This window comes from Mirounga angustirostris, unplaced genomic scaffold (genome assembly GCF_029215605.1).
Source record: "Mirounga angustirostris isolate CCGP_5_RB_7025 unplaced genomic scaffold, mMirAng1.0.hap1 SCAF_11, whole genome shotgun sequence".
In the NCBI taxonomy this organism is placed as follows: domain Eukaryota; kingdom Metazoa; phylum Chordata; class Mammalia; order Carnivora; family Phocidae; genus Mirounga; species Mirounga angustirostris.
The window spans coordinates 106,270,319-106,286,789 of NW_026991719.1; the positions used below are offsets into that span (position 1 = coordinate 106,270,319).

The 16,471-nt window shown below is 54.3% G+C and overlaps 1 protein-coding gene across 1 annotated transcript; it reads right to left on the bottom strand.

Moving 5' to 3' along the window:
• Positions 1 to 2,578: 2,578 nt before the first annotated feature.
• Positions 2,579 to 10,825, bottom strand: APLN (apelin). The gene is made up of 3 exons (XM_045882351.3): positions 10,426 to 10,825; positions 4,085 to 4,256; positions 2,579 to 3,397 (listed from the first exon to the last, which is right to left on the bottom strand). Exons 1-2 carry the CDS (start codon positions 10,490 to 10,492, stop codon positions 4,090 to 4,092), a joined length of 234 nt encoding a protein of 77 aa, XP_045738307.1. The 5' UTR covers positions 10,493 to 10,825; the 3' UTR covers positions 2,579 to 3,397; positions 4,085 to 4,089.
• Positions 10,826 to 16,471: the final 5,646 nt, after the last annotated feature.

A 16,471-nucleotide genomic window follows, 5' to 3' on the forward strand; every position in this document is an offset into this window, starting at 1 on the left:
GGATTTGCATTCTAGAATTTGAAGTCCAGATTCTAGATTCACTTACTAGCTTCACTTCTCTGAGCCCCTTGTCTCATTTCTCACTGGTAAAATGGGGCTCGGGGATTGTGTCACCTAGTCGTTAGAATGACAAAAGGAGTTATTTTTATAAGGAGTTCTGAAAGCTGCACACTTCTGGGTGGGTATTAAGTTCCCCGGCCCTGCCACCACCCCTTTCTCCTTGGTTTCATGTAAAATTAGAGCTTTGGGGGTGATTAGGGAGGTAACAGACCAATCAGCATAAAGCCAGCCCACCTAAACCTCTTTGCCTAACCAGTTACTCTGACGACCAGTTTGCCTAAAAGTCAAAGTAGTAATTTTGAAAGAAGGCATTTTGTACCAATTTTCTTAAGAGGCACTTCCAGCATAATGTCGTATTTTTAAATCACTGTGTCGCAATCGGCAGCATTTTGTCAATGATGAGATTATTTTGTATGCTTGTGCGTGGCTTTTTCTATTTTGTCTCCTACTGAGCAGTTTCATGGCTTTTTAGCAAGTTTGTCTGCAGACCCTTTCTTAAAATTATGTATTTCTAGCACCAAATACCCATCAAATCTGTAGAATATCCCACAAGATTTATTGAACGCGCCTTTTTGATCACTCCTGTCTCCTTCTCGCTGGGTTGTACTCTGCACTGTGTCTGTCTGTGTGCACCTGATGAGTTGATTAACCAAATTAGTGTATACCCATGCTCCTTTCTGTTCTGCAAGATATTGGCGTTTCGACAGCAAGCGTGAAGAAGTGAGACAGATGGGGCAGAATTGTATTGAACTCCTTGCATTTTATTTTTCAGCCTTTCTCATTCATCAAGCAGCTCTATTTTGTGGAACATAAAACGATACATACAAAGTCATTACCAAGTGTACTTATTGCAGGAAACATAACCATTTTCAGGAAAGGCAAACTGGCTAAAAAGTCCTGAAAGTGTTCAGAAGTAGATAAAATTAGAAGACACCCACCAAGGATATAAAACAAATTTGAGTAGGAATCCCACCTTTAACCAGAATGTCCTTAAATCAATTGCTTTGTAAAAAGCTTTAAATGACACCGAAGGGGGGAAAAAAGGACACCCAAACAGATGCCAAAACACTTAAAAGCGGACTGAATGTTATGTGAACCGGTCATTAAGCACAGAGGTTCCTTTTGCGAGTTTGCGGCAAATTGGTTCAAGGCCATTTGACCTGGAATTGATTTGGGATGCAGGCACTTACCTCCGTGCAAGTGCAATATGTGGGCACAGGGACAACCATGGACCTCAGGGGACAGGAATGCCCCTCCTGAACATGACCTCCAAGAATAAGGGTGAATTGTCAGCTTTTAACTCTTTATTATAAAGACATATTTACACAGAACAATTTTTACAAACACAGTGAACACAATTATGGGAAAGGGACAATTTCTTAATGAAAAGGGCTTTAATATCTTTGTATAAATTAGTATAAGAATCATACACAACCATTTTAAATAAGACAAGCCCCCAGCCCCCCACTGCTCTCTTCTGCCCTGTGCCTCTGGACTTGACCAGCTTTCTCCCCCTACCCCACGGGGCTGGCTGGGCAGCTGATGAGGCAGGAGATGCAGAGAGGAGGAGGGGAAAGAAGGCCCGATCCCTGATGGGGGCATCAGTGGCAGAAGGGGCTTCCTGGACCCTGGCCAGCCCCCACTCCCAGCCCGAAGGGGGTGGGGGAAGCGGGTGCCCAGCCCGGCTCCTCAGGGTGGGCCTTAAAGCAGCAGTGGAAGTGAGGGGGGAGAGGCGGTTAGGCAATGTCGGGGTTACTGTGGGACTCGGAGGGCCCTGACTCCCCCTGTCCCCACACATACATAGGTGGGCCATCAGGCTCTTGTCTCCCCTTTCCTCCCTCCTGGGAGGCCTCTGGGAAGGAAGCCTGCTCAGACCTGTACTTCCTCCCATCTTTCCTTCCTTCCTTCCTTCTCTCCTTCCTTCCCTCCCTTCCTTCTTCTCCCCCTTGCCGCTCCCCTAAGGAAAGGCCACTGGGAAAGAAGGTCCAGTCCACATGAAGGGAAGGCTACCGAGGCCAATTACTTAAGGCTACCTTCTGGCTCCCGAAAACCAGTGTTGGGGTTCGAGCAAGAGCCTCAGAACCTGAGCTGCCTCTGCGAGAACACCTGGGCCCTGGAAGTGCTGCAGGAATGGGGGCCGCTGGCCAGGGACGGGCCCTTTCAGCCCAGGTCGGGGCAGGGGGGCGGGATGGACCAGCAGGGCCAAGCCAGGGAGGGGGGAGCAGCTGGGCCCCCACACAACCGCGGGGCACTTCACAGCCTGCCTGCGCCTCCCTTCCCCGCCACCCCCAGCCCCAACCGTGCGTGGGCAAGGCACTTAGTGTGTTTTGAAAAGATATCATCAAGAGGGAAGAGGACATCATCAAGTGGGAGTGGGGAGACCTGGGTCCTCATTCTGGCTCTGCAGTGACCCCGAATAGGTCCACTGTCCCTCTCCAAGCCTGGTTTTGCAGGAGTTTGCCTAAGGAGGCGGAGCTAAGTGATCGCCAAGATTCCTTTTGGCTCTGACATTCTGTGATTCTTGGCAAAAAAAAAAAAAAACCCACTCCTCCTGCTTGGCTTTTGCTCCTGGGAGGGTACAGAGCCATCTCCTGAGCGAGAGCTTAACTAGCGGGCACGGGAGGGAGGGAGCGAGTTGGGGGTGAGGTGGGGGGCAGTGTTAGGAGACACAGAGAGGAGATGAAGTACTTCATGGCCCCTCTCCTTCGCCTCTTTGGTAAGCCAAACACGGCAGGAGGAAAAGCCTACAGCAGCTATTCCTCTTCTCCAGTGCTTTCCCTCTCCCCTCACCAGAGGACCGAGCCCCGTTCCGATACCCCGCAAGGCGCCTGGTCTGCATCCCAATCGATGCCCCAGCCCGTCTAACCAGGGCCTCCTTGCCGGGTGAAGGGTCCACGTGACTTGAAAGCCTGGGACCTGCCGGAGCCCACTGAAGAAGGAAGGGAGTGTTTCCCCTCCAGCCCCCAGGGCACCAGTGAGGTGAGGAAGGAAGGGCTGGGCGAAGCTTGGGCTGTTGGACTGGGGGTGGGGGAAGACGACTAGAGGAAGGGGAAGGCCAGGGAGAAGTCCAGCCTTCCAGTGTTGGGTCTCCGAAGTCAGTCCAGGGATGGGCCAGGAAGAGGGGCTGAATGGATCCATGGGAGAGAAAGGGAATCATCCGAACTAGGGGCAGGATCATGTCATTCGGGGAAGCCGGTGGGTGAGAAGAGCCGGGACCGTCAGCAGCAAGGACAGGTGCGAGAAGAGAGGCGAATGGAAGTGAGGGCTCCAGAGAAGCAGACCAATCTATGGAGTAGCCAGAGTCGCAGGGGGTGGGCACTCAGGGGCCCCCTCAGTCCTAGAGAAAAAAATGACCAGCGAGAAGTCACGGACATGTCTTAGGTCAAAGGAACCAGCCGGGAAAGCAAAGGAGACAGCCTTCGTTCCCCTCTCCCCACAACCCTGAACCTAAAGCCCAAGGTCCCTGAGTTGGTGCCACCTTGTCCAGGCTACAGGGGCGAGACAGCAGGCCAGGCCTCAGGGGCAAGCTTAGGCCTTGCTTTCTCTGCTACTGCCTTGGATTTTTCTTTCTTTCTCATGGCTCTGGGCAACCTCTTCCTCGTCTCTGCCTGCTGCCCCCCAAGGCTCTCTGCCTCCCTCCCCTTCTCTGGTGAAGATCCACCCTGCACACCGGTAGGATACCCTGAGGCATCCCTCTCCAGCTCAGCAAGGCCCCTCCGGGACTTCTAGAACTCTCCAACTGGGCCAGCCTGCCCAACCCCGGGCAGCAGAGTGGAGAGGGGCTGACACCCCACTCCTGGGGAGTCAGGAGATTGGCTCCAGGTGTCAAGCCCCTCTCTGGGCCTTGGCTCCATGTCTGTAAAATGAAGGGGTAAGATGGGTGCTCTGTAAGCACCTACGTTGCGTGCGGGGCCGGAAGGGCTCGGTGCAGGTGTCTGGCCAGCAAGAAGCAGCAGGGTCCCCCAGCTTCCAGGCTGTCCCTCCCCAGCTCCTTCTGCTGCCCACTGACCAGAGGCTCAAGTACCTGCTTCAGAAAGGCATGGGGCCCTTGTGCGAGAGGCGCGGCCGCTGGCGGCGGAATTTCCTCCGACCGCCCTGCCAGGGCCCCGGTCCATTCCTCGATCCTCTGGGCTGCACCAGGTGGCGGACATTGCCCTCCTCCAGCCCCTTGCCATCGGAAGGCTGCAGCAGGGGCCCTGCAGGAAGAGGAAAGCCTGTTAGCCAGGAGGGCTGATGCGGATGGGCAGGGGGCTGCAGACTCGTGGTAGGGGGCCAAGTCTTCACGAGGTAGTATTCATCAAAGCTTCTCTTTGGTTTTATCTTCCATCTTGGTGAAGAGTTTGCAATTTTTACACTGGCCTGGGCCAAAACCTACTCACATCTTGCAATTTATGGAGCTGACTTTAGGTCCTTTTGGCAGTTCTACCATGTTTCTGGCAGGCGCAAACATGTTCCCCGTTTAGAACATCGGGGGGGGGGTACAGTGTGGGGCATACGTCTGTACTTGGTCAGGGCACAGCAAGCGATAACTCCCCATTGCACCCTTGCAACGGATACACTGAAAACAGTTCACACATACAAGGAAATGAATCCCCGTACCACCATGTACCCAGCACCCGGATTCAACCGTTATCCAGGTGGAGTCCCATAGCCTTTAGTTATCCCTTTTCTTTTTTTCTTTGTGGAAGTATTTTACAGCAAATCCAGAACACCGTGTCATTGGACTCGGACATCCTTCAGTACGCAGGTGACCCACTTTTGAGTACTTGAGATCTCATACCTCACGTGATCTCCCAGGGGGTGTGGCTGTGCTGGGGGGTTGTAGAGACTCTGTGCGCCTTAAGCTGGGCTCTATCCAGCCTGTGACCACATTTAGAGGCTAGTAAATATTATCTGGATGAATGAGTGAACCAATGAGTGAATAGGCACTTGAGGCGGCAAGTCTGTGCATCAGGAGGGGTGCGGGCTGCTGTAGTTGGCACCTCCCCACCGAATGCCCTACCTCCTTTCATCCCCACATCACAGCCCGAGCCTGTGTCTGATGTAAATTCCTCCCACTTACATCCCAGTTGGCTTCTCCTCGGCTCTCTGGGGCTCTGCTCTACATCTGCCCACACCTGGCGTAGAGCAGGAGCCTCCTGATGCCAGGCCAAGCCCTGACAATGGAACCTAAGTGGTGCTGGGTGTTCTGGGGTGCAGTGAGGGAGAAGGCACCTGGGCTGGCTCTCACCAAGGCTGCAGCACAGCCAGGGGAGGGGAGCTTGCACTCCAGAAACAAGCCCCGCCTCTGGAAGCAGGCAGAACAGGGAGACGAGACGGTGCTGGGCAGAAGGCGGACTGCAGGGCACTTGAGCCATGCCCAGTCCGGGGCTGGGCTGGGCTGCAGAAATACGGCTTCTGAGGTCAGCGATCACAAATCCCAGTCTCTCTCCTCCCACACCACTGGATTTGCCTTCAGTTATATCCCTGCCCCTGAAGCTCCATTTCCATCCATCCAGGCATCCCCACAACTAGCTCAGAGTTTCCATATCACCACCCGTTGGCTGCTAGCCCCCCAGTCATACCCCTGGCTGATCTTCTTTTCCCTCCTCCTGCCTCCAGCACCCCCATGCTCTGGGTCCTCTGTTGGCTCCTTGGCTCTAGTGATTCTTCCTCCTGTTGCACACAATTTCCAGGCATTTCTCCTCCTCTTGGGCCAAAAGCAGGCGAGGTTTGTTCTTCAGGCCCTCCCCACCCAGGCTCCCGGGGCCTGCTGCTCTCTCAAGACATGCAAGCCCTGGGGCGCCTGGGTGGCTCAGTCGTTAGGCGTCTGCCTTCGGCTCAGGTTGTAATCCCGGGGTCCTGGGATCGAGCCCCGCATCAGGCTTCCTGCTCAGCGGGGGAGTCTGCTTCTCCCTCTCTCACTCTCCCTGCTTGTGTTCCCTCTCTCACTGTGTCTCTCTCTCTGTCAAATAAATAAATAAAATCTTAAAAAAAAAAAAAAAAGACACACAAGCCCACAGCGCATATGCGCACACTCTAGTCCTCCTCCCGCCTTCCCCGAGAAAAGTCCCAGGCCGGGCAGGACCCCACTGTTGACCAGCCACATTTCTGTGCTTCTGGTTGGGGTGGGTTAATGTGTCAGCTCCTCCCCCAGTGAGAATTAAAACCCATCATCTAATGAGAATGAAAACACAAATTATATTCACACTTTGGGGCCGTGGGGCAGGAAGCCACTTCTGTCTGTCATAAAGCCATTTGCAAAAGGGCTGGGCCAGGGAAGGAGAGAGGAGGGAAGGACCTTCACTAAGCCCCCACCTCCACCCCTGACCTCAGCTGCTGCAGCTTCTGCCCTGTGTTTCGGGGTCCTCTCAAGGCTCTCCCTGACCACTGAGGGGGGCAGGAATGATGCTGATGAGGCGTCCATATGAGAGGCGCACTCGGGGCTCGGGGCGGGAAGGACTGTGCTGAGGGTGTGGCCAGGCACAGGGAAGGACCCTTCTGGGGCCTTGATCCTGCGAGGTCTTGTTCTCCAGTCCGTGCCCTCCACTACTGGGGGTGGAGTGGGAGGGGGCCGATGGCACAGGTTACAGCCCCAGCGGTAGAGTGGGCATGGAGAAGAGAGACATGGTACCCAGCTGGCGAGGGCATCACCTCCACATATTCAGCACCCAGGACTGTGAGTGTTGGTGGCAGTAAGGGAGGGAGGACTAGGGGTGAAAGGCCCTAAGTAGGGGGAGGCCGAGAACCGGGATGGGGAACGGGGATGGTAGCTCAGACTCCAGCCAGGGAGACATCTCGACTCCAAGCAGGCAGAGAAGAACTGCCTTGAGCCGACTGAGCACTCAGCCAGGCCCTAGAGAACGGCCACCCAGGAGCCCTGGCACACTGCATCCCGTTGGGTGGGGGGTGCACTGTCTTCTTTGCAGCCAGAAGTCTGCAGCTCCTCCCACACCCTGATGCCATCACCCTCCTGGCTCCTCAGACTTTGGATTCTGAGTCCGGCTCACCCTAAGATAAGCTGACACCTGAAACCCGGGCTTTATGCCGTCCAGTTTAGAGGCTGTTGATGCGCATCACTGCAGAGGTCCTGGCTGTACAAAAGAATTCCCCTTTCAGAAACGGGGGCCGTCCTCAGTGCACTTAAATATTTTCTTCTAATTCATTCGCTACTTAAAGGAGGCTGGGGGCAATCCCCACAAAGAATCTGAAGCCTAGAGGGACTGGAGCCCCTGCTCTCTGAAGCGACGTCGGAATGAAGCCTCAGCGTCTCTACGCTGAGAACGGCAGTCAGGGGTGAACAGGGTTTGACTTTTGTGCGGCCCGAGCTCCAACCCTGCCGGTGCATAAAGAGGTGTGTGTGACTTTTCAGGAACATGCCAACCTCACCAGGAGTGACGCGTCTGCCTCTCGCCTTGCCATCCAGTCTATCTTGTGACTGCTTTAAAAGCCCAGCTCCGGTGGGGCCCCCCGCTGGCTATGACCCCTCCCGGTATTGCAGGTCTCTCCCCGCTGAGGCACCCGTCCTTGGTCCGCTCAGCCCTCCACCCCAGCACCCCGAGCTACCTTCCCGGGCCAGCCTTGCTGCCCTTGCACACGTCACGCTCTGGCAGCCTAGCCCTCCACTTCACTTGCATTAGTCTTTTGCCAGAGAGAGGCCGGACTCAGGTTACAAGAGCGCTTAGCACTTAGGGACTGGGGATGGAGTAGAGGTACCCGCTCCCCGAGAGGGTGACATACAGTAGGCTGGCCTCACGCTGTCACTGTAACTGCAGGCTCTGAGCTAGGGCCGAGGAGGGGGAGGAGGAGGAGGGGAGAGGTGCTCAGACAAGACCAAGAGGCACTCAGGCCTGGCCCAGCAGCTCTCAGACTCAGAAGAGCAAGGTCAGGAAGCAGTGGAGGAGTTCGTGTGTGTTCGGTGAACGGGGGGAGGGGCACGGACATTCCAAATCAGGACAGAGTGTATTGTGGAGGAAGGAAGGTTTTCAGGCCTGGGAAATTTTTTTTAATGATTTATTTATTTGAGAGAGAGAGAGAGGAGGAGCGGGAGGGGCAGAGGGAGAGGGAGAGAGAATCTCAAGCAGACTTCCCTCTGAGCGCAGAGCCTGATTGGTGGGGGGTGGGGGGGAGCTCAATCTCGTGACCCTGAGATCACGACGTGAGCAGAAACCAAGAGTTGGCCACAAAGCCGACTGTGCCACCCAAGCACCCCTGGGCCTGGGACTTTGACTGGAGACTCTGGCTGGGGAGAGCATGCCCAGAGTCTGGGCCAAGGGCAAGGCGGTTCTGGGGGCCCTGTTTCTGACCCAGGATAGGAGGCAGGAGAAGCAGGACATGAGTACCTGGACCCTTGGCTGGTGGCCACCTACACGGAAGTGGCCCTCCTTGGCTCCTAAAGATGTCATGGGGGTGGAGAAAGCAGTGAGAGCCTAGTGTCCAGTGCTAGGCTTAAGCAAAATGTGAGGGCAACAAATTTACCCAAATAAGGGCACAAAGGTAGATGGCCTAATGAAGAAGGGCAGATTAAAGCAAGAGGTGACAGGGTCTGCACCAAACACCGTGTTCCCTCCCCTTGAAACTAGCTGTCCCCTTTCCCAGCTGGACCCCTAAAGGGTCCTAGTGCTGGTCAGTTGCCCAAGGGTCTCCCCATAGCCTCTGGGGGAGCACCAAGTATGCAGATCAGGAAGCCCCAGTTTCCTCCAGGACACCCTCTCTGTACCCACTCTTTCTCCCCCCACGGTACCACTTTGGACCGTTTGCCAGTGGTGGCGTCCTGTGAGTGTCCTGTCTTGCCAACTGCACCGGATGGTAGGTGCCTGCAGGACAGGCCCATGAGGTGTCCTTCACCCCTGTCTTTTGCTCTCTGTTTGCCTGCCTGACAGGAGTTTCTGAGGAAAAGCCTGCTCCCTTCTTACCAGGGAAGAGGCTCACGCCGCCCTTGGGCCCTGAGGAAGAAGACCCCTGGACAGCTAGCTGAAGGCAGGGGGTGCCAGAGCTAACTGATGCACCCTCCTGAGAAGCCAGGCAGAGCTCCCAGGGCGAGGGCAGTGGCAAAAGGCAAGAGCAGAGAGAGAAGGCAGCCTCCAAAGAGAGAGAGGTGGAGCCCCGCCGGGCCCCTCAGGGGCTCCTGGGCTGCAGGCCCCCCTCCTATTCTGGAGGGTCTGGAACTAAGTAGGGCCCCATGCCCTTCATCCAGGAAACCTGCTGCCCTGCCCTCTCCTTCCCTCTGCTCCCACCTTTCTGCGTCTCCAGCCCTGGCACTGGCATTCGTCCACCTGGTCTTGGCCTTGCCCTTCTGTGGTGCCAGGCAAGCAGCAGTGACAGCCAGATCACAGGACTGTGGCAGCTGGAGGCAGGAGCTGACAGCCCCAGGAGACACTGACGCACGGGGGACAGGCAGCCTGGGCTGAGGCTGCCAGGGCATCGGCGGGGACCGGGTCTGGGGAGGGCAAGGGAGCACTGGTGCCAAATATGCCAGGTGGGGGGTGTGGTGCAGGTGGGGCAGAAAGGGGTCCCCCTCCCAGAATTGCATGGAGGTGTCCAGTCAGGCGCATGTTTCCCGGTTTGGTGCCTGGAGACAGCCTGTGGCTGGGGCTCATGAGTAAAGGCCGGAGCCAGGATATCGAAGAACGAGGCCCGGGGAGGGGGGGCGCGGGGGGCGCGGAGTGCGTGGGGCGGGCCTCCTGTGCGGGAGCAGGAGAGCAGACCAGATTGGAGCTTGGGGAAGAGAAGACCAGCCTGGCCCGGGCAAGGCTGCCTCCGCTCACACGCAGGCTGAACCGAGCAACAGCCGGGCTCCACGCCGCCGCCCCCGCCGCGCGCTCCTGCCTATGCAACAAGTGTCACGTCTGCATCTTGGCACATCATCCCGAGTGGCCCGCGCCCCGGCACCCGCGCGCGGCCCCTAACGTCCAGGGGCCGGAAAACCTTCAACTCGGGAGGCCAGGCCACCAGGCTCAGGTCAGGCTCCCTCCACTGATCCACGGGGAGCGGGACATGCTCCCCCCCACCCGCCACACACATCCCCTCCACCACGTGGGGTACAGGGCGCGGGACCCTGGACGCACGCCCGCGGCCCTGAGCTCCTCGGACTTCGAGGGGCCGCCGGGAGGGGCAGGGCGCCGGGCGGGTGACGCCCGAGACCGAGGCGAGCCCCCTTCCCGGAGGAGGCGGTGGCCCCGGGCCGGCCGGGTCCCTGGCCCAAGGCGCCCTGTCAGTCAGTCGGCGGCCCGGCGCGGCCGGCGCGTGGCTGCTCCCGCTCGGCTGGCGCCCGGGTCCCGGGAGGCGGAGAGCGCGCGAGCTGGGGGCGGAGGGAAGGGAGCGCGTCGGCTGCGGTCCAGGAGGGCGGCGAGGGGCGCGCGGGCGAGCGGCGGGGCACGCACTCACCTCCACACGCCGCAGTCAGGGAGAGCCAGAGCAGCAGGAGCGCCTGCACGCAGCGCCGCAGATCCATGCTGCTCCTCGGCCGCGCCGCAGCGGCCCCGGGGCCGGGGGGCGGGGGAGGCCGGGCGCCCCGAGGCGGGGAAAGGCGCGAGCCGCGGACCGTGCGTGCGTGCGGGCGCGGAGCTCGCGTGGCTCCCTGGCTGCGCCGCGCCGGCTGGCCGCCTGCCGCGCTCGCTCGCCGCCTCCTCCCCGGCAGCCTCCCTCTCCTGCCGCGGGGCAGCGCCGCCAAGCTGGCCTCCGCGGGCGGCTCCGGGGACGGCGGCGAGCTCTCTCCAGGAGGCTGGCTGCTGGGCCGAGGCTCCGAGTGCCCGTGGCCCGGGCTGCCAGCGAGAATGCTCCCCGCTCACTCCAGGGGCTGCATTTTGTAGCTTGTGGCTTGGCCGCGAGCCCACTTGGTCATGTGGTCATCGGGAGGGCTGGAGTGGGGGGGGCAGGAAGAGGGAGAGGGAGCGAGCCTCCCGCACCGCCCCCCTCCCGGCACGCATTCTGCAGCCCCAGCCAGGGCGCGAGAGGGAACCTCGAGGTGGCCCCACAACAAAGGCGGCACGGCCGCTCCGACAACCCACAACCGCTCCCAGGACAATGCCCGCCTGGCCGGGGGCCAGAGAGTTTGGGAGACCTGAAGGATTTCAAACACAGGAAGCATTTGGGGCGGTGGAGGGGCACACTTAACCCTTTCTCACCTCGCTTTCTTAACGGCTGTCAAGGAACCTGGGCGCCCCACTCATCCCCTCCGCCTCTGACCTGCTCCTTCCCGCTGCCACTCCCCAGCCAAGACCCACCCCCCCACTAGCCCTTCTTTCTCCTCTGCATCTTCAACTGGGTTTGTATTGGGGCGTGACTGTCTAGGTTTGTGCCCAAGACAGCTTAATTGTCCGGTGGGCGAGTCCCCAGGAGGCACCCTCTACCTGGAATGCCCACCCCCCCATCCTGCCTCCCAGTTCTTCATTCTTGCAATAGCACCTCGAATTCCATCTCATTCAGAAGACTTGCCGGGGTAACAGTAATCCAGGAAGGGCTGCCCCCCCTACAGGGGGGGGGGGCGCTCCTCCTCGCCTTTGGGACAAGCAGCAACTTCTAGGGTGTTCCCTTTCTTGTTCCCCATCATCATGAGGGGGACAGTTTACCCAACTCTGAACAGTCTAGGCTGGATTCATTTTGCCCCTACTTGGGATTCCCCTTTGTAAGTGGGTCCTGAAGTTTTTTTGCCTTCCCAAGCTAGACTGTCAGCTCTTACAGGCTGGGAGCTCCTAAGGCAAGGGACTGCCTCTTTCACCGGGCTGGGAACCCCCTAAGGCAGGACCTTGTCTTCTCATTCTTCTGCATCTTTCCAAAGTCCCCAGTATCGGACTCTGCACATAGGTGGCACTCAACACATGTCAAAAGACTACTTCGAAAGGTGTTTCCACATTTCAACTAGCCAGGCAGATTCTTGAAGTGCAGGTCCAGCTTTACACACAAAAATACATTGGACAGTGTGTATGTGTGCCACAAACGATGTGAGAGGCCCTGGTATATTTGAAATGTTTTTGAAATGTGGAAACAATCCAGTATATACACAATTTATTTATTGTCAGTCTCCCCCCCACAAAACTGTCAGCTCCACAAGAAAAGGAGCTCTGCTTCATTCACAGCTGTAGCCCCAGACTAGAACGCTGACTGGAACAGGGTTGGTGCTCAGTACATAATTTTGAATATATAAATGAACTTTCAAAAATATCTCTATTGCCTCAATCAAGGCAGTGGGAAGGGAGTAAAATAAGAGTTCCTGTTACTTGTCTCTGGCCCCGTTAGCCACAGTCCAGTAGGTAAAAGGCAGACATGTGAAGCAGAGCACCTCTCATCGTCCATAATGCGTTGGCCGTGAGCAGTGGGCATTTATAATACGACATCATTTCCCCTGGTGCCGCCCCCTGGAAAGGGTCCTCCAATCAGGAGGAAAAACACCTGGCCTCTGGTCTCCACCCTTCTGTGCTGTAGGACCTTGCTAGTGTCACCTACTTACTGGATTTCATGAGGATGATCATTTCTAACCTCCCCTCTTCAGGGTTGTTATGTGGTTAAATGAGATAACGTACCTGAAGGCACTGTACAAATGGGGAATAAACCCTTGTAGGATCGTTTTTAGGAACCGTGACCCTCCAGCCCCTGATTGATCAAGCCTGTGCAAACCCAAAAGCGGTTTGCCCCCAACACTAGGTTAATAGAAGCATTTATATTTGATCGCACCTTTACCAGGGTGTGTATGAGCTATTTGCTAAGCGGTTAGAGCTGCGCTTTCCTATACGGTAGATATGAATAACATTTAAAATAAATTGAAAAAGTCATTTCCTCCGTGGCACTGGCCTCATTTCAATTGCTTAGTAGCAACTCGTGGCCAGTGGCTACTGAACTGGACAGCACAGAATAGAAGCTTCCAATCATGGCAGAAAGTGCCATCAGACGGTGCCGGGTTAAAGCACCTCATTCATTCTTCCTTTTTCTGTAATCCTTTTCCCCACTTTACCTAATCTTCAAAATGTGCAAGGGAAAAAAAATATGAAAGCAAACCAATAGTGTTTAAGGCAAGCAGCATTCAGTAAATAGAAGGCATGCATTTAAAAGCAAGATTTAAAGAGCTGAACACATGGGAGAATCATGTCTTAATCTAACCCTTCTCACCATTTAACCAAACTGCATCTATTTTTCCAGTCCCGGATCCAAGATCTCATCTTCCTCCTTTCTCAGGCCACTCTCACCCGCCGAGACTGTGCCCTCTTCGTAACAGCTGTGGCTGTGCCTTTCATTGGCAGTCGCTCCTGCAATGAGTTGGGAGCACTTTTGTATTTGTGTGCCCTGCTTTGCGGGGCTGTGAAGAGGGTCCACCACCAGCACACGCCTTCTGGAATTGAGGCACATGAGGCAAGGAATGCAACTCCGATTGCTCACCCTGAAACCCCCACGGGCTCCCATATATCTTAATGTCATACTCAAAGGATGGGTTTTCGTATCTGTCTCCACTCACCGGACTTTAAGGTCACGGGAATGATTGTACCTAAGACAGTGCCTAGCACACAGCTGGTACTTGGAAACTGCTGGTCAAAGACATAAACTGTTGGCATAACTCTGTGCTGCCTTTGTTCATTTGTTCAGGAAGATGAGACTATTGAGTTAATATCAGCAAATAAATGTTTTAAGGTGTTTCTTCAGGGGTGAGGGGAGGTATGTGAAACCAGCCCCACTCCCCTGCCCCTAGGCAGCAAATAGCTGTGACGTGCTTTGTTGCACGTGAGGATTGGGTCAGGGCCAAGATTCAGTTTCCAATCAAAGTCAGGGGCAATCCTGGGGGCAGGGGTAGGCTCAGTGTATTACTGGGCACAGAGATGAGATAACTGACCTATGCAAAGCCATTCTGTGACTTGTCACCTTCATCGCTGCTGTGCACAAGCTGGTCAGCATTGCTTAGTGTCCTATGTCGTCACCACCACCACCATCGGTTGCTGCCGTTCCGTTGCCTCATCCAGATCTCTGTCCTCTGGGTTTGAGCGAGCACTGTGCTCTATTAGAAAGAACTCAGCTTTTGGAATGTCAAATAACTGAATTCAAATTCCGCCTCCCCAATCTCATTTGTTAACTGTGTAACCTTGGGAAAGTTATTTAACCTCTCTGAGACTCCGTTTCTTCAGCTGTTAAATGAGGGTAGTAATAGTACCTACCTTATTATGCTTGCGAGATTAAATGAGATAATGCAAGTGAAGAACTTAGCAGCATGGTCCCCTGTCCACAGTAGTTGCTCCTTCAATGTTAGTTTTCTCTTCTTCCCGACATGCCCCTCCCACTTAGGGCTCTGGCCTCTGGCCTCTTGAAACTGATCAAGAAGGAAAGGCTCTGTCTTTGCTCTGCTCCATCCACACCTGTCTTTTTAGTAGCCATCACAGCTGCTCACTGTCTTATTCCCCCAAAGCACCAATCTCTGCTGGAGCCAATCTGATGAATGCACTTGACTCAGGGAGTTAATGTGTGATAGTGGTTTGAGGTTTTGCCTCCTAAGTATGGTATTCATTTTAATGGGGGCCTTCGGGAGAAATGTCCTACCCTAGGGTAATATCAAGCTTAGCCCTTTTTAAAAAAAGATTTTATTTATTTATTTGAGGGAGAGAGAAAGCACGACCTGGGCGGGGGGGTTGCGGAGCAGAGGGAGAGGGAGAAGCAGACTCCCCGCTGAGCAGGGAGTCCGATGCCCCCGATCCCAGGACCCTGATATCATGACCTGAACGAAAGGCAGACACTTAACTGAGCCACCCAGGCGCCCCAAGTTTCACCCTTTTGAGCAAGGGGACACTTTAGTGACTTTTGTTTAGCTGCTCTAAATAGAGCTCATCCTGCTTCAAAGTCAACACAAAAAGGTATTACCTTTGGCAACTTACAACCCAACTTTTAACCTGTAGGTCCAGCCGGTGAAACCAGAGTGCAATCCTGTTGCAGCCCATTTCTCTCTGCCTGTCCCCACAGATGATGATGATGATGATGATGATAATGATATAGCTAAAATTTATTGACCATGTGCCATGTGTCAAGCACTGTTCTGAATGCTTTACATGTGTTAATTTATTTAAATGAATGAATCACACCTATGAAGTAGCCCTATTCCTTATCATCCCCATTTTACAGATGAGGCATCTGAGGCTTACAGAGGCTAAGTAATTTTCCCAGGCCTGCCTAACCTCAAAGCCCTCACTGAAGGCTCTTCCCTCACTGAGCTTTGAGAAGCAAATTCTCACATCTCTAGCCCCATATATCACTTTATTTGTACTTTTAAAAAAATATATTACAAGTAAAAATGTATTGACCTTGAGAAAGAGTGCTTGTATATTTAATATTGCTTCTAATTTATCACAGGAATTACTTCCCAAAGATGTTAATCACAGCTGGATTGAAAGAGTATTTGGGAGATGTGGCACTGTTGTTTATATAAGTATACCACATTATAAATCTACTGGAGATCCAAAGGGATTTGCCTCTGTGGAATTTGGAACAAAAGAACAAGCAGCAACAGCTATTGAGGTAGGTCTAGAACCTTTGGAAAGAAAGGTTTTCTTAACCTTCCTGAATTGTACTCTCCAAGTGTCCTGTTCTCCTCTTGGAGGCTCACTTTATTTGCACGTATAACACTGAATTCATACTGTCTTGAATCAAGGAAGCAGTGAAGCATAAGGGTTAAGCATATGGGTTCTGGAGTAAGACAGCTCTGTCACTAAGTAGGTAACTTGGGGCAAATTATTTGCTCTTTCTGAGTCTTAGGTTCCTCGTCTGAAAAAAGGGCCAGTGCCTAGCTCCCTGAGTTACTGGAAGGATTAAATAAATCTATAGCTATAAAGTACTTGGTACAGTGCTCAGGTCTCCTGGTAAGGCAAACATTATATAAATGTTATATATTCTCATAGATATTTGTGTCTGTCTTACCAATACTATGAGATAGTAACACTGTGTCTTACTCATTTTTGTGTTCTCACCAGCAGTGCTGGTGTCCAAAGTAAATACTCAATAAATGTTCACTGAGTGCAGAAAGGAACTGTATAGTCATATTAACAATCACTCTGGGTTTCTGATATATATCAAGTCCTGATTTGGATACTTTCATTTGGGCAAAATCATCACGACTTGTCCAGTGGGTTCTTAGACGGATCAATACCAACAGCAGCAATAACAAAAAGATATGAATGTCCCCCACCCCCAATCATGTAGTGGTTGTCAGTACTGGAGTAATGTAAAAAGTGCAGTGGGGAGAAGACATCTGGAGAATGATGAGCCTGGCCAGTAATCAATCAGAGGAATCTCATAACAGAAAAAGCCCCAACCTCCTCATTATGCAGATAGAAGGCCCACAAGGGAATAGTGACTTGCCCAGGGCTACCAGAAAGCTGATGGCTAAGTCAGGATGAGAATCTAGGTCCAACCAACTCCTGTCTCCTGCTTTTCCCTCCAAGCCCTCCCAGCAGAGAGCTCCCAC